Raw genomic sequence first — 23919 nt, forward strand, 5'->3', positions numbered from 1 at the left:
TTTCAGTTGTCTCACACTTTTTTGTTAAGTATATAATTCCACATGTGTTCATTCATAGTTTTGATGCCTTCAGTGAGAATTTACAATTTTCATAGTCATGAAAATACAGAAAAATCTTTAAATAAGAAAGTGTGTCCAAACTTTTGGACTGTGCTGTACGTCATCACTATGTTTTGCTGCCTTCTCTCCCAAACACTATGCTGCAGTGCCGTTTCATTATCCAGTCCATGCTCCTTAAGATGTTCCTTTTAATTGCTCAACAAGAATCATGAGCTACACTCAAGTCAGTCAAGGCCCTGATTCATTAAAGCTTTTACGCAGGAATTCTGGTGTAAAAAGCTTTGAAAAGACAATGTATTGGAGCAACAGCAAAACACTGCGCTAAAGTTATGTGGTTTTTAGTGGTCAGTGCGGAGGCAGGATTGGGGCATGGCAACTCCCACTCAAATTCTTGACAAGCGATGGTGTTCCTTTACCACAAATGTTAATCAGTAAGATTTGTGGCAAGACACGTGCGGAGAGACGCATGCCACTATTCAGATGCGCTGGATTCATTAAGAATCAGGATTTCGGTAGCATTTTGTGACATGGTTTTGAATTTGTTTTTAATTTATTTTAGAAGAAATTAAGAATCTTTATCCAAATTCAAGAAAAACTTCAGGGTGAAGAAGGCATCTGTACACGTCAGGCTGAAACGCACAAAGCCTTCGCTGACCAATATAAAGCCTGGAAAACAATTAATGCAATTCTCCCTGAAGAACCAGATCCTAAAACCAGAGTGAACAGTACAAACCTCTTCCCCCATTTCTGCTGTATACAACGGGAAGGTTACATAACATTATGAAATACATATACTTAATATGTGCGTCACCAGAAACATGATGGTAAGAAAATAATAAAACCTGAAGATTGGGATCTTCCAAGTTTCTTCTTTCAAAATGACACATTACCGAGTCACGCCGGCGTTCGTCCCATTTAACACAAGGACCCTTGACATGCCTTTAAAATCAACTGTTTGCAGCAATCAAAGGGTTAATCAATGCTTTAAGTAAGGCAGCGCGCGATAAATATTTTAGGTGCAGACATTGTACTCAGGGTTTGAAGTGTCAGAAGCAATCTCGCTCAGAAATCAATATTCACACAGCACATCCTGGGGGAGAAGGGAAGAAGACATGCAGCGAAAGTTAATGTGAGTTATCAAATACATGTCTACCTTAATCCCGATTGCTGATTTCTTGGCTTCTGCTTTTAGCCGTGTTGCTTTTAATACAGGCTTGGTTTTCTTGTAGTCTTGCCTTCCTAAAGTAGAAATAGAATAAATAATTGATGGCTAAATGTACACTCGTAATTATTTTAGCATTATCGATTCGAGGGTTTTTTTTTTCATCATTATTATTAAAAATACCCACCATCGCAAACGTGCAATAATGTTCAGCCGCAATAAACAGAGACGTACAAGTATGGCGACACGCAAAGATTATTTACAGCACCGCGAGGGAATCTGCATAGAATTCATAAAGAGACGCCGTCCTGAAATTAGATCTAAAAAGGTGCGTGCTATATATTTCTAAGCGTTAGACAGATATTCAGGAGACAAATTTACAGAATAGGCGTCTATACACAAAGAAATGAAGAAAAGAAAAATACTATTAAAAAGGTTTTGTATAAGATTAAAAATAATAAACATAATCGGCTTCTTTGTATGGATTATAGGCTCACCCCATTGAATTGATACTAGCCAATGCGATCCGAGATAAATCTCAGAAAGAAGAGCAGCACTATGGCCAGAGCCTTACACCCGTGCATAGTGCTCCACACTGTGTATTCCATTGGGGAGGTTACGGTAGCTTTATCTCCAAAAATGCCATGCAGAAGTACCCCCTATACATTTTTTGTAGATGCATGTTTGGACACAGTTTGAGCATTTGTATGAAAATCTAATTTGTGTAAAGTTGTAGGAAATATACAGATGCCAGGGAATTTGAAAAACTTGCAATAAATGCCCCCCCCCCAAAAAAAATGCACAGTGCCATTTGACAAACTGCAGAAGAATACATAAGCAACAGAAGACTTAAGACCTCAGCCTTGCGGATATCACGATAGACTCACTATCAAAGCCAGTATAAAAGTTGAGGCAAGGTAAGCAGCAGCCTTCAACTGAATACTTTTAAGAAAAAGAAGGGAAAGCTCTAAATCACTTTTACAACACAGTCTGTCTTGAGTATTTTTGAGTATTGGTTCCATTATAGTAATGACTAGTGATGAGCGAGTATACTTGTTGCTCGGGTTTTCCTGAGCACGCTCGGGTGATCTCCGAGTATTTGTTATTGCTCGGAGATATAGTTTTCATCGCCTCAGTTGCATGATTTACGGCTTCCAGATACGATGAATACATGTGAGGAATGCCTGTTTGTTAGGGAACTCCCACATGTATTCAGCTTATCTGGAAGCCGTAAATCATGCAACTGAGGCGATGAAAACTATATCTCCAAGCAATAACAAATACTTGAAGGTCACCGGAGCAACGAGTAAATTCGCTTATCACTATTAACCCTGATGTTCTGTTCGGGTCATAGTGACCCGAACAGACTTTTTGCGGCCCTGTAGATTTTTTCTGTAAGTCTCTAAAACTTGAGACTCCTTGACTTTTCCTCATTTGGGGGGACCTACCTATGAGTATTTTTTTTTTTTTTTTCGTTTACTTTTTGCTACACGCAAAAAGTTACACTTGTTGTGTTCGGGTCATAGTGACCCGACATCGTTTTTTACAGCTGTGAGGCCACATTTTCAGTGAAATAAAGGAGTTATAACCTCAGTTGGGTCTATTTATTGCATCTACTATTGTATATCAATTGATTTATTTCCTAAATTATTTCAATGGGGTCGTACACGCGCTCTACCGGGGGTATGCATTGAGATCTGCGCACCATAAAAATGGCTTTATATTGATTATTTTTGGTGCGGTCTATTCTAAAATGTAGAGTGCATCTGGAGAGATCACTAGGAGTGCACTACACGTGTATATTATGCGCAGAACGGACTGCTCAGAACGCGCTAAGACTTTTTTTTTTTGTAAAGCTAGTCTGTCTTCCTGGCTTATCTGCTTGTTTTCAGAAGGGTTCTTATCTTCTCTGCTCTTATCAGTACACATATGCTAGCCCAGACATGTTACCTTTCAGTTTCTTTGGAGAGCAGCTGTGTACATTCCTCTGTTCCAGGATATCTCTGTTCCAGGCAGTATCTTTGTTTTCTACAGGTATGTTGCTTATTATGCTTTTACTAATCAATTCTATTGATAGATTGTATATTATAAAGGAATACTTTTAATTTATTTTATTACATGTAATTAGTGTTATTACTATGTGATACACTACTCTACACTTAGCATGATAGATTGCTGGATATTGAGCACAGGTATGCTTTGATGTAGTATAGAAGCTCTTATTGTTTTTGAAGCTGTTTTTTTTCTCAGACTTTATTATTATTGTTTACTTACAAATGTTTTTTTTTTATTACAAAATATATGTAGTTTTCTACTTTCGTTTTGCTTATTGATCTGTTTTTTCAGAATAAAAACAAAAAAAAAAGATTTCTAGTTCATTTTTCTTTTTTTTTACTACCAAACATGTTCACAAACAGTCTAGTAAGCAAAAAGTATAAAAAAAATGGAGTTAGAGTGTCTAAAATCAAGGTTTAATAAGCCGGGTCATAGTGAACCGAAACACTACAAGTGTATAGTAAATGCAAACAAAACAGCAGGGTTAATGACACTCTGATCAAACTCTGATACGAGTGACAGCTCCGTGTGATCAGATTCTTTCGAATTAAAGAATCATAGTACAGGTGAGAAAAAGATGGAGAACAGAATTTCTCCATCTTCTCCATTTTGTGAGCCCACTGAAATCGGACTACACTCGGATGTCATCGGAGTGCAGACCGATGTTTTCCCCGCAACCATAGACTTTAATGGGTGAGTCTTCTGATTTTGGAGTAAAACTGCAGCATACTGCGATTTTTTATTTCACAGACCAATTCGGTAAATTGGTAATCAGAAGTGCCCCATAGTAAAACATTGGTTCAAGGGCATATTCGATTAAAAAAAAATTGGATCACGCTCGTCCTATAAGTAATGCGGTGTGAGCGAGCCCTTATACAGAGAATCATTAATCGGAGAGCGAACAGCAGCCACGCCAGACTATGTCACATCTTTCACTGTACACAAAAACATGGTCCACCATGCTTTTGTGCACCCCTAAAGGATGGACACCATTAATAAAACAGAGTCCAAAGTGACTCACTTCTGCCTCATTTTAATGCATGGTTCCAGCTGAGCATTTCTTGGAATTATGCATTTTTTTATTTAGATGGAAACCCTGACACAAGTGCTCAGCATAGTAGTGCACGGTCAATCCCTTCACTGGCTCCCCATTGCCCAAAGACTCCAGTTCAAAACCCTAACCATGAAATACAAAGCCATCCACAACTTGTGTCCTCCATACATCTGTGACTTCGTCTCCCGGTACTTACCTGCACGCAACCTCCGATCTTCACAAGATCTCCTTCTCTTCTCCCCTCTTATCTCCTCTTCCCACAATCACATACAAGATTTCTCCCGTGCATCCCCCTACTCTGGAATTCTCTACCCAACATATCAGACTCGGCCTACAGTGGAAACCTTCAAAAGGAACCTGAAGACCCACCTCTTCCGACAAGCCAACAACCTGCAGCAACCAACAATAAGAGATTTATATATATATTTTTTTCATGTTCTGCTACTTCTGTATACTAATTTTTTTTTCGTTTGGTCTTGTTTTTGTGGGTGAAGTTGAATTTTTCACTGAAACAGATTTGGAGCACATAGCATTTTTTTAATGCCTTTTACTCCAATTTTATTGGATGTGGAGTGAACAAAGATCAGCAATTCAGAAATTGGTTTTATTGATTCTTTTTAGGATGTTCACTGTGCGGTAGAAGTACTGAAAAACCTAGATAAATCTGAAATTGCTGTAATTTTACGGACCCGTACAATAAAGTTGTGTTAAGTGGTACTTTCACACAACTTTTTGCAAAAAAATAATTTGAATTTGCTTTGCCATATACTTCGAGAACCAGAAACACATGAGCTACTTGCACACTGAACAGGTCTCCAGGAACCTGTTCACGCCACCAAAAAACTTGAAGACACAAAAGAGCACAGTGAGGTCAAAAATACTGTTGTAAAAGAATCACAGTAATAAGCAAGTGCTAGTCAGAAGATGGAAAAAAACAGGGTATTTAGTTGATAAGTCTTTTTGCAAAAAAATGTATACTAAGCTGCTCCACCAATCGTCAAGGTATACCCTGATAGAGCAGTCCTATCTAATGTATATAATCCCTATCTGATGTATTTAAAACTTGATCATCTGTATAGTACCTGTATAAGCAGGGTTCAGAGAAGGAATATCCATGTGGACATGCAGGATGGAACAGCTGAATGCAAATGACCCACAGAGGAGTGATGGACTCCCCAGTCTTGTAGAAACAAGAGAACAATTATAGAACCAGAAACACATGGGCTACATGCACACTGAACAAGTCTGTAGAGCTATAACTGTATGATTTGTTGATGAGAAAATTAAAAAAGGCTTTTTTTTTGTAACACAAGGTCATTTTCAGTGAAACCGCTTTAAAAAAAACATGCAAATTTTTGACAGTTCTACATTACATTTTATGTGGCAGTATGATTTTTTTTTTACGAACGAATAATTGGAAGAAAAAAAATCAAACTGTCACTGTGCAAGTTAACAGATGTAAAAGTTTTATAATTTGGGTCGTTCCACATTTTGAAACTAGGTGTTTTTTTTTTCTTTTATACATGGTAAAATCTGCTTTTTTACATGGCAAGATATTTTTTAGTCATTTTAGTCCATTATTTTTTTTTCATTTTAATCTCCGTCTTACGATGGAGCACTTTACACTACGTATTGCAGTCCATTAAACCAACATTCAAACAGGGAAAGACTCAGAGGACATTGCTTCACCTTAAGTTGCCATTGCAACTGTCGGCACCCCGCGATCGTGTCGCAGAGTGCTGATGGTGCAAGAGAGGGAACCTCCTTAGTTTCACAATCAACCAGATGCTGTGGTGTCATCGACCAGAGCGTCTAGGGGATTAAAGAGCCAAGATCAGTGTTAATGCTGATCCTGGATGCTGAACTAGTTTGGCCACGAGATAAGCCCCCACTATCACAATGACATATGTTGTGGGAACTCATCCTCGCTCATAATGCAGAAAAGCATCAAATGTCAGTAACGGGTTATAAAAAATCTATATAGATTTGGCATTACCATAATAGTAACCCACAGAAATGGTGCCACAGATTGATACAGCTCATTCAACAAATAAAATCCTCATACAGACGTCACAAATAAAATCTATTGAGATGAAAAAAAAAGAAAAAGAAAAGTTAGATTATTAAGTAAGGCCTACATAAGCCTAGTTCTAAAGGGGCTTTAGCTCATGCAGCTTGTATTGTGAAATCAGAAAATGCATCTGATATAACTCTGGTAGGTATGAAGGAAGAGTTAACCTCAGATTACTGCTTAAAGGGAACTTCATGCTGCCCGATCCATTTATGTTTGGCTTTGAATTAGTACATTATTTCAGAGAAAAGCATACTTTAATAAATGCCATGAACCAAACTGAACGGGAGACTAGTTGTATAGGCAGGTCCCTGGCAGCTTCTACCAGCCTGCTGCCCTGGATTGACAGGTCTTACCCTATGCACACACACACATACACAAAGACCTGTCGCTCCAGGGCAGAAAGCGGGAAGAAGCCGCAAGGGACCCGCCTATCCGAGTAGTCACCCGTATTCTTCAGTAACTGGCAGTGTTTGAAGTCAAACATACCTGACTGAAATCATACAGACAGTGTCGGATACATTCTGCCCACTATTCATTTTATTCTTTAACAAAATGTAACTTTCATAACTAAATATATATATTTATAGAAAACATATATAAAGTCAAATTTACTTTTACACAGAAGTAATTGATAGAAATATTTAAAGGCTTCGTTTCGACCCAATCTATTTTCATTAACTAGAAACAGATCTCACACGTGGGTGAAATATTTCTTAAGCTCCATTTCTGTAGACAAGCTTTCAAGATCCAAAGGGGATAGGAAGTTACGCAATGAACTCTGGTATAAAAGGGTAATGATTAGTCACTTAGGGACCAGGTTACCATCGAGCCCCATCTGCTTGTACCTCACTGTTCCTGTACTGTGCTCCACATAGAGATGATACTTACAGGTCTTTTTCCAACTTCTATCTCCAAATAAATAACGTGATAAAAACGCATTAGAAACTGCAGACATATGCATCCTATCATTTAGAATGCATTCTGCAATTTTTGTGCACATGATGCGTTTTTTTCCGCAAAAAAACGCATTGCGGTAAAAAAGCAGCATGTTCAATGCATAATAAACGTGTACAAAAACGGAAAAAAACATGCGGATTTCTGGCAGAAAGGTCCGGTTTTTGTCAGGAAATTTCTGCTGCAAAATCCTGACGTATGCATATACCCTCAAGCAGCATTGTCGGTTTGTGGACTCTTCGGTATTTTACATATTTCAACACACAACTGACCTAAAACTACATTGGATTTTCACATAGCCCTAAAAGTAGATTAAAAGAATGAAATCAAAAGAGTCAAAAATATCAGATTTTTTTTGTTTTTTTAGTGAGGAAAATGATCCAGTATCACATCTGTTAATCTATAGGATAAGCGGATTTGAGGACGAAATTAGAGTCTGGTGTTTTCAATGAATGCACTGGCAATCAGGTGAGAGGGTTATCAAATTTAATTAAAAGAACAAGGATCTATCAAAGTTTGATAATCACAAACACAAGTTTGTCGAAATACATCATGGAACGAATAAAGGAGATTTCTGAGGACCTCAGAAAAGGAGTCCTTGATGCTCATCAGGCTGGAAAAGGTTACAAAACTATCGCTAAAGAGTTTGAAATCCAGTCAGACAGCTTATGTACAAATGTAGAAAAATTCCAGACCATTATTAGGCCACGCACAAAACAAATACTGAGGTGAAAAACTCACCAAATACTGAATGTAAGTAAAAACCAGTGGAACAGTCAGAGCAAAAGTATAAATAGAAACACGTCATCACTTCTGAAATCTTTACCCACTCCTTGGCTTTGGCTTACAAATACTGAGGTAAAAAAAACTCACCAAATAATCAAACGTGTGCACATGGCCTTACCCTCCACAGGAGTGGATCAACCAACAAGGATTACACCAAGACAGAGTAAGGAGTATAATAGTCCATGAGGTTACAAAAGGAACCCAAGATAACATCTAAACATCTGAAGGTTTCTCTCAAGGAAGCTATTAACCCCTTCATAACCGGAGCTTTTCAGTTTTGCGTTTTCGTTTTTCTCTCCCCTTCGTTCCAGAGCCATAACTTTTTTATTCTTCCATCACTATGGCCATGTGAGGGCTTATTTTTTGCGGGACGAGTTGTATTTTTGAACGATATCATTGGTTTTATCGTATCATGTAACAAAAAAAATGGGAAAAAAATTCCAAGTGCGGTGAAATTGCACAAAAAAGGCAATCCCACACTTGCTTTTTGTTTGGCTTTTTTGCTAGGTTCACTAAATGCTAAAATTAACCTGCCATTATGATTTTCCAGATCATTACGAGTTCATAGACACCAAACACGTCTAGGTTCTTTTTTATCTACTACGTGTGAAAACAATTTCAAAGCTTGCTAAAAAATATAAAAAAATAAAAAATAAAATAATAATTGCCCCATTTTCCGAGACCCGCAGCATCTTCAATTTTCGTGATCTCGGGTTTGCTGATGGCGTATTTTTTGCGTGCCGAGCTGATGTTTTTAGTGATACCATTTTTGTGCAGATATGTTCTTTTGATCGCCCGTTATTGCATTCTAATCCAATGTCGCAGCAACCAAAAAAACATAATTCTGGAATTTTTAATTTTTTCCTTGCTACGCCATTAAGCGATCAGGCAACTTTTTAAATTTTTTTTTATAGATCAGGCGATTTTAAATGTGGCGATACCAAATATGTGTATGTTTGATATTTTTATTGTTTTATTTTGAATGGGGCGAAAGGGGGGGTGATTTGAACCTTTATGGGTTTTTTTATTTTTTTTCATATTTTTTTTTTTTTAACTTTTGGCATGCTTCAATAGCCTTAATGGGAGGCTAGAAGCTGCCACAACTTAATCAGCTCAGCTACATAGAGGCGATATTCAGATCGCCTCTATGTAGCCGAATTGCAGACTTGCTTTGAGCGCTGACCACAGGTTGGTGCTCAAAGCAATCCTGCATCAATAAACATAGAGGTCTCAGGGAGACTTCTGGTTGTTATGCCAACGCACCGATGAGTCCCGATCATGTGACGAGGTCACCGATGCGCATTTCTGGCTGGATGGCTGGAAGCGCTTGTTAAATGCCGCTGTCAGAGTTTCACAGCGGCATTTAACTAGTTAATAGCCATGCGCGGATCGAGATTCCACTTGCGGCTACTGCGGGCACATGACAGCTGTTCAAAACAGCTGACATATCCCGGCTTTGTGGTAGGCTCACCGCCGAAGCCCAAATCAAAGCTGACATCGGATGTACTAGAAAAATGTAGGGTCTATCACAGTGATCAAAATAAAAATAGTAAATCAAACTCCCCTTTATCACCTCCTTAGTTAGGTAAAAATAATAAAAATGAATTTATTTTTCATTTTTCCATTAGAAATAGGGCTAGGTCTAGGGATAGGTTTGGGGTTATAGCTAGGGTTAAGGTTGTGGCTAGGGTTAGGGTTTGGCAAGGGTTGTGGCTAGGGTTAGAGCTAGGGTTAGGGTTGGGGCTAGAGCTAGGGTTGGGCTTGGGTTAGGGCTGGGGGCTAGGGTTAGGCCTGCGGCTAGGGCTGAAGTTAGAATTGGGGGTTTCCACTGCTTAGGTACATCAGTGGGTCTCCAAACGCGATATGGTGCCCGCCATTGATCCAGCCAATTTTGTGTTCAAAAAGTCAAACGGTGCTATCACCCTTCTGAGCCCTGCCATGCGCCCAAACAGTGGCTTTCCCCCACATATGGGGTATTGGCGTACTCAGGAGAAATTGCATAACAAATTATTTGCTCCATTTTCTCCTGGTACCCTTGTGAAAATAAAGTTTGGTTCCAAAGTCACATTTTTGTGAAAAAAGTAAAATGTTCATTTTTTTTTTCTTCCACATTGCTTTAGTTCTCGTTTAGTACCTGAAGGGTTAATAAACTTCTTGAATATAGGAGAGAGGTTCAGGGAGCTGACCACGTAGCAAAACATCCGACCAAATGAGGCAGAGTTCAATCAAAATCAAATGGGTGCCAGTCACGCTGGTGAGCCCAGCCGTAACAATAGAAAAAGAAGGGGATTCAGTCGTGCTCACCAAACCCAAAGGTAAAATCCAAAACTTTATTCCGGCATGTCAAGCCATGATTAAAAACCTGAGAACACCTGACGTCTTTCTGGCACTATAAAAGCGCCCTTTGTCATAGGATACAATAAAATGAATGACCCAGTAACATATAACAAAGTGAAACCAATCACAACAGTTTTAATAATTACATTAGTATAGACAAGGTGTGTAACAAGTGACCGTAACAAAGCTACAATGCAAAGTAAAAAATAAATATAAAATAAATCATTCCTAAAATTCATGCCTTTCAGATATTTTGTCAAGTTTGAGCATCCAAAATGCTTTTCTTGTGATTAAGGCTACGTTCACATTTGCGTTGTGCGCCGCTGCGTTGGCGACGCAATGCACAACGCAAATAAAAACGCACCAAAATGCACGCAAAAACGCTGCGTTTTGCGACACATGCGTCCTTTTTTGCCGAAATTTGGACGCAAGAAAAATGCAACTTGTTGCGTTTTCTGCGCCTGACGCTTGCGGCAAAAAAAAACGCATGCGTCGCACAACGCAGCACAACGCATGTCCATGCGTCCCCCATGTTAAATATAGGGGCGCATGACGCATGCGTCGTCGCTGCGTCGCCCGACGCAAACACGCAAAACTCTAATGTGAACGTAGCCTAATTGCTTTTGTCTATTACCACCTCGAATCGGATTATACACCTTTTCAAAGCCGTATAACGCAAAGTGTAAAGTATCCCCCTTATGAAGGATAACAAAATGTTTAGAGGCTGAATAAGAAGAATTATTATTACCAATATTGGACAAATGTTCTGCCATCTTTTTTTTTAATTTTTCGAATAGTACATCCAATGTACTAGAGTTTACATGACAGGCAGCAGATGCAATACACCAAGGTTACTTACTGGTAGCCGGTTTTTCCGGAGACCATGACAGCACACATGAGAGAGGGGATCCGCCCAGTCAGGACAGGAAACCTACTGAAATAAAAGGGCGGTACCTCTCCCTCGCTTCAGTTGGTTTTCAGAGCATGAGAGGCCTCCTTGGTTAGTACACATGGTAATCCACCACCACATTATAATAATAACAAAAACACCCAACTAAAAGTGCACACCAAAGGGTGAAAAAAAGGGAGGGAATATACAGGTGCTGTCATGGTCTCCGGAAAAACCGGCTACCAGTAAGTAACCTTGGTGTTTTCCCGTCTCCCATGACAGCACACGAGAGATTTTTGGAGAAAGGAACACCTTAGGGAGGGACCACTGCTTGCAGCACCCTTCTACCAAAGGTAAGGTCAGTAGAGGAGGATAGATCTAGTCGGTAGTGTTTAAAGAAGGTAGATGGTGAGGACCAGGTGGCAGCCTTACATATCTGATCAAGCGATACCTCTGCTTTTTCAGCCCAGGAAGTAGCCACGGCCCTGGTGGAGTGAGCCTTGATGCCTTCAGGGATCGGAACGCCACATGCAGTATAGGATAAGCTAATGGCCTCCCTAATCCACCTGGCAATAGTACCTTTGGACACCCCATGACCTTTCCTGCTACCCTGGAAAGCTACAAATAGAGACTGATCCTTCCTCCACTGACTAGTCAAGGATATGTACTGTAACATAGACCTTCTTACATCAAGAGTGTGAAACCTCTCCTCACCTGGATTTTTTGGATTAGCACTAAAAGAGGGTAATACAATTTCCTGACTCCTATGAAATTTAAGGACTACTTTAGGTAGATAAGCCGGGTCTGGTCTAAGAACCACCCTGTCGTCATATATCTGAGTGTATGGAGGACAAATGGACAGGGCTTGTAAGTCACTCACTCTACGTGCGGACGTCAAGGCTACCAATAGCACTGTTTTTAAAGTAAGAAATTTTATTGATAATTCTTGCAGGGGCTCAAAAGGTTTCTTAGTTAGAGCATCTAAAACGAGATTTAAATCCCAGGGAGGAATTTTTTGAATTACTACAGATCTAGACCTACTACATGATCTAATGAACCGAGCAACCCATTTATATGGAGGCTAAATTGCAATGATATAAAGCTCCTAATGCTGACACTTTAACCTTAAGTGTATTGGTAGCCAGTCCTAGCTGTAAGCCTGCATGCAGAAACTCTAAGATAGCACCCACAGGAGCCTCGTCTGTCAAAGGTTGTCCTAAAAACTCTAGAAATCTCTTCCATGTCCTACCATAAATTCTTGATGTAACTGGCTTCCTGCTTTTCAACAGGGTGGAGACTAACCCTGGCGAGAATCCCTGTCGGCTCAGTAATGCCCTCTCAAATTCCAGGCTGCCAGATGGAAGCCCTTCACTTGAGAGTGGCATACTGGACCCTGGGTAAGCAGGTCCGGGACCTCTGGTAGGATCCATGGATCGGTTACCGACATTTGTCTTAAGAGAGAAAACCATGGCCTTTTCGGCCAGAATGGAGCAATCAGAATCACTCTTGCTTGCTCCGACCTGATCTTCCTCACTACAACCGGTATTAACGCTATTGGAGGAAACACGTAAGCGAGACTGAACTTCCACGGTATTTGAAGGGCATCTACTGCAACCGGGTTCCCCCTCGGGTCTAGTGAACAGAACCTCTTCACCTTCCTGTTTTGAAGCGTGGCAAACAAGTCTATTACTGGTTCTCCCCAGGCCTGTACTATTTGTCGGAATACCCTGGGATTCAGTGACCATTCTCCCTGTTTTAGTTTTTTTCGACTTAAGTAGTCCGCCTTCGTGTTTTCGACCCCCTTTATGTGTAGAGCTGTAATGGACAGTAGGTGAGATTCTGCTAACTGAAGGAGCGCCGATGTTGCTTTCATGAGTGAAAAGGACCTCGTTCCCCCCTGATGGTTGATATATGCTACTACCGCGTAATTGTCGGACATTATTCTGGTATGACGACCCTGAAGAATTGGGAGGAAATGTTTTACTGCCCTTTCTACAGCCCATAACTCTCTTAAATTGGATGTTTGAAGCTTTTCTGTATGGGACCAGGACCCCTGAACGGAAAGAGACCTCAGATGTGCCCCCCATCCTGTACCACTCGCGTCTGTTGTGATCACATCCTCTATTGGAGTCAGCCACTGAACTCCTGAGCTCAAGTGATCCCTTACTGACCACCAGACTAGGGAATCTCTGACGCTTATTGAGAGGTGAATTTTTCCCTCTAAATGCCCTTCTAACAACCTCTGTGTTGACAGGACCTCCCACTGTAATTGCCTCAGATGAAATTGTGCCCATTTTACAGCGGGAATACAGGATGTTAGTGACCCTAGCAGGGACATCGCCTTTCTTAATGTCATTACAGGTTGATGAATCGCCAGTTCCACGAGACTTTGTATTTTGGAAATTTTGTTCTCCGGCAGGAGACAGAGTTGGCGCGTGGAATCCAGAATCAACCCCAGGAAGGATTGAATCTTTACCGATGTTAATCTTGACTTGGCGACATTTACCTCCCAACCTAATACTGCTAGGGTCGTAGTCACTTCTTCTACCTGCGCAAGACAGTGATCCACTGATCTGCCTATTATTAGGAAGTCGTCTCGGGACGATGACTATGTCCCGGGAACGGAGGAAGGACATGACCTCTGACATTAATTTTGTAAATATCCTTGGCGCTATTGATAGACCAAATGGAAGGGCAGCATACTGGTAGTGTTTGAGCTGACCTTGGACGAACAGAGCTACCCTCAGAAATTTTTGATAGTCTTGATGTATTGGGACATGGTAGTACGCATCCTTTAAGTCTATAGCTGCCATGAAGCAGTCTGGAAACAGCATCTTTATCACTGAGCTTACCGACTCCATCTTGAAGGAGTAATTTTGTATTGACCGATTTAGTTTTTTTAGGTTGATAATAGTCCTTAGTGAGCCATCTGGTTTTCGTATCAAGAAGAGAGGGGAATAAAACCCTTCTCCTTCCTCTACTTTTGGAACTTCTACTAGGACCTTTTTTAGAAGTAGCCCCAATACCTCTGTTTCCAGAGCTAGTTGTTCTTCTGGAAGCTTCCTGCAAGGTGTTAACACAAAAGTCTGTTGAGGTAGATGAATAAACTTTATTTTTAGTCCGTCGTTGACAACATTCAACGCCCAACGACTGGGGGAAATATTCAACCAGGCGTGATGATAGAAAGAAAGCCTTCCCCCTACTTCTAGCATGGCGTCATTGGGGGGGGCTTTTTTGTGGATGTGGAGGGACCCTTAAACATATACCCTGATCCTTTTCTATCTCTATAATCCCAGTTTCTTCTATCCCCTGGAGGGCGACCTCTATTAAATTTTCCTCTCCGAAAATAAGGCCGTCTGATATCCACTGGAAAACGGGGAAAACCTTTTTTCTTGTCGCCAGCTTTTTCTAAAATGTCCTCCAGTTTCTGACCGAAGAGGAATTTGCCGTCACATGGAATGGAACAGAGTTTATTTTTTGAGGGTAAGTCCCCTGGGCACCCTTTCAACCACAAGGCACGTCTTGCCGCGTTAGACAATCCCGCTGCCCTGGCTGCAAGTCTAACAGAGTCGGCTGAGGAATCCACTACAAAGGCCGCAGCTCCTTGTGCCATTGCCATATTGGCTAGGATTTCATCTCTCGGCACTCTAGATTTTAATTGATCCTCTAATTGTTGCAGCCAGACTATAAGGGAGCGGGCAACACATGTACCAGCTATTGCCGGCTTTAAACCTCCTGCGGCTGCCTCCCAGGTATGTCTTAAAAAAAGCGTCGGCCTTTTTATTCAGAGGGTCTCTAAGGACGCCTGAATCATCCAAGGGTAGGGAAGACCTTTTAGAAGATCTGGCCACTGCACCATCAATTTTGGGGGTTTTGTCCCATATTTCTGAATCCTTATCGTCAAAAGGATAACGTCTCTTGGAAGCTGAGGGAAGACTACCCGACTTTTCAGGCTTCTTCCACTCCTTTTCTATAAGGGTTTTAATTCTATTATTTACAGGGAAGGTACGCTTCCTCTTCTCCTCCAAACCACCAAACATAACGTCCTCTACAGATCTGGACTCCTTCTCGTCCTTAAGGCCCATTGTAGCCCTAACAGATTTAACTAGTTTATCTGTATTTTCAGTTAGGAAGCATGGTCGGCCCCCAACATCACTATCCGAAGAGGAGCCCGAGAGTACAGAAGAGGATGAACAAGGAGTCAGAGGTCTTTCTTGATATTCCTCATCAGATTGAGGGGTATCAGAATCTGGAACAGTCTCTAAGGTCTTGCTACTTCTCTTTTTAAGGGCTGATTTTAAAGACCCTTTAACCTCTGCTCTAATCATGGCCCTGAGGCTAGCGGCAAAGTCAGGAGTTTCATCTTGAATAGTTTTTTGAATGCAGTCCGCACAGAGGCTTTTCTGCCATTGGACTGCTAGCGGGGCTTTGCAGAGGGCACATTCTTTATCCTTGGACTTGGCACTAGCCTTCCTCGGCGCCTGATAAGCAAGCAGAGATATGTAGCCCATTAACACCATGTGACATTCACGAAGATCACTCACCACCCGCTGACACTCAAGGGTACCGGCTTTTGAGGCTGATCGGGAGTACGGATAACGTCCCTCCTAGAAGCTGAGGAGTCCCGCTTCTCCTTCTAGCATGCTGGTGAGCAGACATAACTCCTGATAAATTCTCCTGCTGCTGCTGCTGCTGTGGTGATGAGTTGGAGTGTTGCTCGGTACAGTCTTCCATAGTGGAGCTCTGTATATGCGAGCACTCTTCTTGTGGATTCACACCCTTTTAAAGGGTGATCCATTCTGCTCACCGCCTCCTCCGGTACCATTACTGCCCCTCCCCCCGCCTCTGCGCCCACCGGAGACCGCCAGGGGACTCCTGAGACGCCACAGCACTTGTTCATGGGCGCCGCCATCTTGGATCCGGTGCGCAGCGGCGACGTCACGAGGCCACGCCTACTCCCAGCATGCCCCGCGCGCATCACCGCTGCGCACCCGGAAACCAGAGCCGGCGGCAGCAGAGGGGGAAGAGAGCGGCGTGGCAGCCGCAGAAGAGCCACAGGACCCCGGACTGCGCTGCCAAACGCCCGCACGTGCGCTAAGGCCCCAGGACCCGCGAACGGCGCTTCCACACCCTGAAGGCCGGCCTACAGGCATTCTGCCTGTTCTTCCAGAGCTGGGACAGGAGTGGGTGAGTGGAATCTTCAATCAACGTACCGCCGTACATTAAGTACAAGGGTTCCCCTCAGGACAGGAAACCCAACTGAAGCGAGGGAGAGGTACCGCCCTTTTATTTCAGTAGGTTTCCTGTCCTGACTGGGCGGATCCCCTCTCTCATGTGTGCTGTCATGGGAGACGGGAAAATACAACGTATTGCGTATCACAATTGATGAATTATGTAATGTCTTGGAAAAAGCCAGTGTATGACTGGATACATTAGTTTTGTCCAATGCATATGGGCAGACATTGCATATGCTACCTGCACACTTACAAAAACCTGTGTCTGGCATAAGTGTGCAAGCAGCAGAGGCCCCGGGAAGAAGCTAATGGCGAAACACGCGTCAGGCCGGTCTCACACGCCCAGATAATTCTGGTACCGAAGAAAACGGTACCGGAGTTATCCGTGAGTCTGTGTGCTTACGTAGGCCATCCATGTGGGATCCGTGTGATGTCCGTGAGTACGTTTTTAGGGTCCGTGTGGTGTACGTGTGCTGTACGTGTCAGTGTATTGCAGCAATTTGAACAATTTTAACCCTATGTCAGAAAAAAACGCACACGGACAGCACACGGATGGCATACTTACAGCATCCGTGTGCGGTACGTGTTTACATGGACCCATTGACTTTAATGGGTCAGTGTGACCTGTGCGCTCCCACGAACACTGACATGTCTCTGTGTTTTGCAAACGGACACACGTTCCATGAAAACACGCTGACATGTGCAGAGACACATTGATTTTAATGTGTCTACGTGAGTCAGTGTCTCCGGTACGTGAGGAAACTGTCACCACACGTACCGGAGCCACTGACGTGTGAAACCGCCTCAGGGTGAGGGGGAACACCAAGACTATCCTGTCTTAATTGTGGCCCCTGTGTTGTGAGGTAATATGACCTTATACTTGTGATTTGGTGTTTGTATTCATGCATTTACCTTGTATATGAGTTTTTAGTGGGCCTCGTCACTCTCCAAATCTGTCCATTCTCCTGACTACTCATGTGTTATCTATATTTTGGGATTCATCTCCTTTGCTTGTATACCATAGAAAAAATTTTCAAACTTCTTCAACCAATTAAACTATAAAAAACAACAGCACGTTGATGACTTTATTTTTCATAGACCCAATTATTTGTGTGGACAAACTTGATCTCAGGCAAAGAAAAAAAAAACAGTACATGGCTCGGTCCTTTTTAAAGGGAACCTGTCACCCCCGTTTTTTGAGATTGAGCTATAAATACTGTTAAATAGGGCCTGCGCTGTGCGTTACTATAGTGTATGTAGTGTACCCTGATTCCCCATGTATGCTGAGAAATACATTACCAAAGTCGCCGTTTTCGCCTGTCAATCAGGCTGGTCTGGTCAGGTGGGCGTGTTCACAGCGCTCTTTTCTTCCCCAGCTTTCCGTTGGTGGCGTAGTGGTGTGCGCATGTCCAGAGTTCCGACTTCCCTGCGCCCACGTGAAGACACAGCGCGCGATCTGCGCTGTAATCCCTTGCATCGGTGGGGGCGGCCATCTTCCTGGGGCCGCGTGTGCGCAGATGGAGTGCTCTGCTGCACGGGGCTTCAGGAAAATGGCCGCGGGATGCCGCGCGTGCGCATTAGAGATCGCGGCGGCCATTTTCCCAAAGCCGAGATGCAAACTCGGCTTTGGGAAAATGGCCGCCGCGATCTCTAATGCGCACGCGCGGCATCCCGCGGCCATTTTCCTGAAGCCCCGTGCAGCAGAGCACTCGATCTGCGCACGCGCGGCCCCAGGAAGATGGCCGCCCCCACCGACGAAAGGGATGACAGCGCAGATCGCGCGCTGCTTCTTCACCACTACGCCACCAACGTAAAGCTGAGGAAGAACCAGCGATGTCACCACGCCCTCCCGACCTGACCAGCCTGATTGACAGGCGAAAACGGCGACTTTGGTAAGTTATTTCTCAGCATAGGTGGGGAATCGGGGTACACTACATACACTATAGGAACACACAGCGCAGGCCCTATTTAACAGTATTTATAGCTCAATCTCAAAAAACGGGGTGACAGGTTCCCTTTAAGTGGACAATTCAGCTGGGGAAAAAAAAGAAAGTACGGTACACGTAAACTGCCCCATAGTCTATAATTACGTGGTTCTATCAAACACAGAAAGAATACTTATGAGAAAAAAACATATTTGAACCAATTGTTTGCTTAAAATGGTCATTGGTATACCTTAACCCCTCTGTGACCTTAGACGTACTATCCCGTCGAGGTGCCCTGGGCTTATCTGACCCTGGACGGGATAGTACGTCCAGCGCGATCGGCGGCGCTCACGAGGGGAGCGCCGCCGATCGCGGCCGGGTGTCAGCTGCCTATCGCAGCTGACATCCGGCACTATGTGCCAGGAGCGGTCACGGACCGCCCCCGGCACATTAACCCCTGGCACACTGCGATCAAAGATGATCGCGATGTGCCGGCGGTGCAGGGAAGCACCGCGCAGGGAGGGGGCTCCCTGCGGGCTTCCCTGAGCCCCCCGCAGCAACGCGATGTGATCGCGTTGCTGCGGGGGTCTTACCTCCCTCCCTGCCTGCCCGAGCCCCGGATCCAAGATGGCCGCGGATCTGGGTCCTGCAGGGAGGGAGGTGGCTTCACAGAGCCTGCTCAGAGCAGGCACTGTGAAGCAGCCTGCACTCCTATCAGATCGGTGATCTGACAGAGTGCTGTGCAAACTGTCAGATCACCGATCTGTGATGTCCCCCCCTGGGACAAAGTAAAAAAGTTAAAAAAAATTTTCTAAATGTGTAAAAAAAAAAAAAAAAAAATATTATTCCCATGAATACATTTCTTCATCTAAATAACAAAAAACCCCAATAAAAAGTACACATATTTAGTATCGCCGCGTCCGTAACAACCCGACCTATAAAACTGTCCCACTAGTTAACCCCTTCAGTAAACACCGTAAGAAAAAAAAAAAAAAAACGAGGCAAAAAACAACGCTTTATTATCATACTGCCGAACAAAAAGTGGAATAGCACGCGATCAAAAAGACAGATATAAATAACCATGGTACCGCTGAAAACGTCATCTTGTCCCACAAAAAACGAGCCGCCATACAGCATCATCAGCAAAAAAATAAAAAAGTTATAGTCCTGAGAATAAAGCGATGCAAAAATAATTATTTTTTCTGTAAAATAGTTTTTATCGTATAAAAGCGCCAAAACATAAAAAAATGATATAAATGAGGTATCGCTGCAATCGTACTGACCCGAAGAATAAAACTGCTTTATCAATTTTACCAAACGCGGAACGGTATAAACGCCTCCCCCAATAGAAATTCATGAATAGCTGGTTTTTGGTCATTCTTCCTCACAAAAATCGGAATAAAAAGCGATCAAAAAATGTCACGTGCCCGAAAATGTTTTCAGTAAAAACGTCAACTCGTCCCGCAAAAAACAAGACCTCACATGACTCTGTGGACCAAAATATGGAAAAATTATAGCTCTCAAAATGTGGTATTGCAAAAAATATTTTTTGCAATAAAAAGCATCTTTCAGTGTGTGACGGCTGCCAATCATAAAAATCCGCTAAAAAACTCGCTATAAAACTAAATCAAACCCCCCTTCATCACCCCCTTAGTTAGGGAAAAATAAAAAAAAATGTATTTATTTCCATTTTCCCATTAGGGCTAGGGTTAGGATTAGGGTTAGGGCTAGGGTTAGGGCTAGGGTTAGGGCTAGGATTAGGGTTAGGGCTAGGGTTAGGGCTAGGGTTAGGGCTAGGATTAGGGTTAGGGCTAGGGTTAGGGCTAGGGTTAGGGTTGGGGCTACAGTTAGGGTTGGGGCTAAAGTTAGGGTTAGGGTTTAGATTACATTTACAGTTGGGAATAGGGTTGGGATTAGGGTTAGGGGTGTGTCAGGGTTAGAGGTGTGGTTAGGGTTACCGTTGGAATTAGGGTTAGGGGTGTGTTTAGATTAGGGTTTCAGTTATAATTGGGGGGTTTCCACTGTTTCGGCACATCAGGGGCTCTCCAAACACGACATGGCGTCCGATCTCAATTCCAGCCAATTCTGCGTTGAAAAAGTAAAACAGTGCTCCTTCCCTTCTGAGCTCTCCCGTGTGCCCAAACAGGAGTTTACCCCAACATATGGGGTATCAGCGTACTCAGGACAAATAGGACAACAACTTTTGTGGTCCAATTTCTCCTGTTACCATTGAGAAAATACAAAACTGGGGGCTAAAAAATAATTTTTGTGGGAAAACAAAAAGATTTTTTATTTGCACGGCTCTGCATTATAAACTGTAGTGAACTACTTGGGGGTTCAAAGCTCTCACAACACATCAAGATGAGTTCCTTAGGGGGTCTACTTTCCAAAATGGTGTCACTTGTGGGGGGTTTCTACTGTTTAGGTACATTAGGGGCTCTGCAAACGCAATGTGACGCCTGCAGACCATTCCATCTAATTCTGCATTCCAGATGGCGCTCCTTCCCTTCCGAGCCCTCCCATGCGCCCAAACGGTGGTTCCCCCCTACATATGGGGTATCAGCGTACTCAGGACAAATTGGACAACAACTTTTGGGGTCCAATTTCTCCTGTTACCCTAGGGAAAATACAAAACTGGGGGCTAAAAAATAATTTTTGTGGGAAAAAAATTTTGTTTTATTTTTATGGCTCTGCATTATAAACTTCTGTGAAGCCCTTGGTGAGTCAAAGTGCTCACCACACATCTAGATAAGTTCCTTAGGGGGTCTACTTTCCAAAATGGTGTCACTTGTGGGGGGTTTCAATGTTTAGGCACATCAGTGGCTCTCCAAACCAACATGGCGTCCCATCTCAATTTCTGTCAATTTTGCATTGAAAAGTCAAACTGCGCTCCTTCCCTTCCGAGCTCTCCCATGCGCCCAAACAGTGGTTTACTGCCACATATGGGGTATCAGCGTACTCACGACAAATTGGACAACAACTTTTGAGGTCCAATTTCTTCTCTTACCCTTGGAAAAATAAAAAATTGGGGGCAAAAATATAATTTTTGTGAAAAAATATGATTTTTTATTTTTACGGTTCTGCATTATAAACTTCTGTGAAGCACTTGGTGGGTCAAAGTGCTCACCACACATCCAGATAAGTTCCTTAGGGGGTCTACTTTCCAAAATGGTGTCACTTCCGAGCTCTCCCATGCGCCCAAACAGTGGTTTACTGCCACATATGGGGTATCAGCGTAGTCAGGACAAATTGGACAACAACTTTTGGGGTCCATTTTCTCCTGTTACCCTTGGTAAAATAAAACAAATTGGAGCTGAAGTAAATTTTTTGTGTAAAAAAGTTAAATGATCATTTTTATTTAAACATTCCAAAAATTTCTATTAGACACCTGAAGGGTTAATAAACTTCTTGAATGTGGTTTTGAGCACCTTGAGGGGTGTAGTTTTTAGAATGGTGTCAAACTTGGGTATTTTCTATCATATAGACCCCTCAAAATGACTTCAAATGAGATGTGGTCCCTAAAAAAATAAATGGTGTTGTAAAAATGAGAAATTGCTGGTCAACTTTTAACCCTTATAACTCCCTAACAAAAAAAAAAATTGGTTCCAAAATTATGCTGATGTAAAGGAGACATGTGGGAAATGTTACTTATTAAGTATTTTGTGTGACATATCTCTGTGATTTAATTGCATAAAAATTCAATGTTTGAAAATTGCGAAATTTTCAAAATTTTCGCCAAATTTCCGTTTTTTTCACAAATAAACGCAGGTCCTATCAAAGAAATTTTACCACTATAATGAAGTACAATATGTCACGAGAAAACAATGTCAGAATCACCAGGATCCGTTGAAGCGTTCCAGAGTTATAACCTCATAAAGGGACAGTGGTCAGAATTGTAAAAATTGGCCTGGTCATTGACGTGCAAACCACCCTTGGGGGTAAAGGGGTTAAGAGTGTATGTTTGCAGTCAAATATTTAAATATTTTCAATAATGTTCATTTTTATAGAATAGACTACGGTATATATATTCAGCCAGTTAAGCAAACCCAAATGTAACTAAAATATCCTATTAAAGGACTTTTAAGTTATTTTAATCCCTTCCTGGCATGATCACGTTAGTTTTTTTGTGTTTTCGTTTATTTCCTCCCCTACATTCCAAAGTACAACTGCGTCATTATAAACATACTACTTGTTGTTTGCGGGTCGAGTTGTAATTTTGAATGACACCATTCATTTTACCACACAATACACTGGAAACAATGGAAAACAAAAATCCAAAGTGCAGTGGAATTGTGAAAAACAGAAAGAAAAAAACCTAAAAACATTCTGACATTGCTTTTTTTGGAATTGTTTTTACGGCTTACGCAGAGTAGTAAAAAAATGGCTCCGGATTATGATTCTTCTCATTTGCACAATTATGCCGTTACCAAACATGTCCAGTTTTTAAAAATTTTAGTTGTGAAAATAAAATCAGGGAGTTTGAAAAATATAATTTTTTGGGTTGCGTTGCCCTTTTCAAAGACCCGTAGAGTTTTCATTTTTCGGTTGATGGAACGGTGTTATTGGCTTTTTTTTTTTTTGCGAGGCATTGTTTTTCTTGATAACACTTTAAGAATATGACATTTTGATCACTAGTTACAGCATTTTTTGTAGAATTGGAGCTAACAAAATAATGTAATTTTGTCGTTCTTGGACTTTTCCCGTTCACTTTGTTTACCGATCGGGTCAATCTACTATATAATTGTCTAAGGGTCACTTCCGTCTGTCTGTCCTTCTGTCTGTCACGGTTATTCATTCGCTGATTGGTCTCGACAGCTGCCTGTCATGGTTGCCGTGACCAATCAGCGACGGGCAAAGTCCGGAAGAAAATGGCCGCTCCTTACTCCCCGCAGTCAGTGCTTGTCGCCCGCATACTCCCCTCCGGTCACCGCTAACACAGGGTTAATGCCGGCGGTAACGGACCGCGTTATGCTGCGGGTAACGCACTCCGTTACCGCCACTATTAACCCTGCATGTCCCAACTCTTTACTATTGATGCTGCGAACGCAGCATCAATAGTAAAACGGTCTAATCTTAAAAATAATAATAATAAAAAAAAACCTTATTCTCACCTTCCGCCGTCGCGTCCTCTCTTCGGCACTGCAAGCGGCAGGTTCTGTGTTATGATAAGGTAATTCAGTACCACAATGGACATAGAAGTCAGAGCACATACAGTGACCTGACAATAACCCAAAAACATAGAACGAGCTCTGAGACGTGGGAACTCTGCTGACCGCAATCCCTAATCCTCTCCAACCACACTAGAGGCAGCCGTGGATTGCGCCTAACGCTCCCTATGCAACTCGGCACAGCCTGAGAAACTAGCTAGCCTGAAGATAGAAAATAAGCC

At 42.4% G+C, this 23919-nt stretch overlaps 1 protein-coding gene across 3 annotated transcripts in view; it reads right to left on the minus strand.

Moving 5' to 3' along the window:
• TRIQK (triple QxxK/R motif containing) overlaps nt 1-23919 on the minus strand; it is a 233056-nt gene that overhangs the window by 46779 nt on the left and 162358 nt on the right. For all 3 annotated transcript variants that reach the window (XM_069731615.1, XM_069731613.1, XM_069731614.1), the window contains one exon: nt 1214-1299. In XM_069731615.1, coding sequence (XP_069587716.1) covers nt 1214-1299 — 86 coding nt within the window. The remainder of the gene's footprint in view (nt 1-1213; nt 1300-23919) is intronic.

Source organism: Ranitomeya imitator, chromosome 6, assembly GCF_032444005.1.
Source record: "Ranitomeya imitator isolate aRanImi1 chromosome 6, aRanImi1.pri, whole genome shotgun sequence".
In the NCBI taxonomy this organism is placed as follows: Eukaryota; Metazoa; Chordata; class Amphibia; order Anura; family Dendrobatidae; genus Ranitomeya; species Ranitomeya imitator.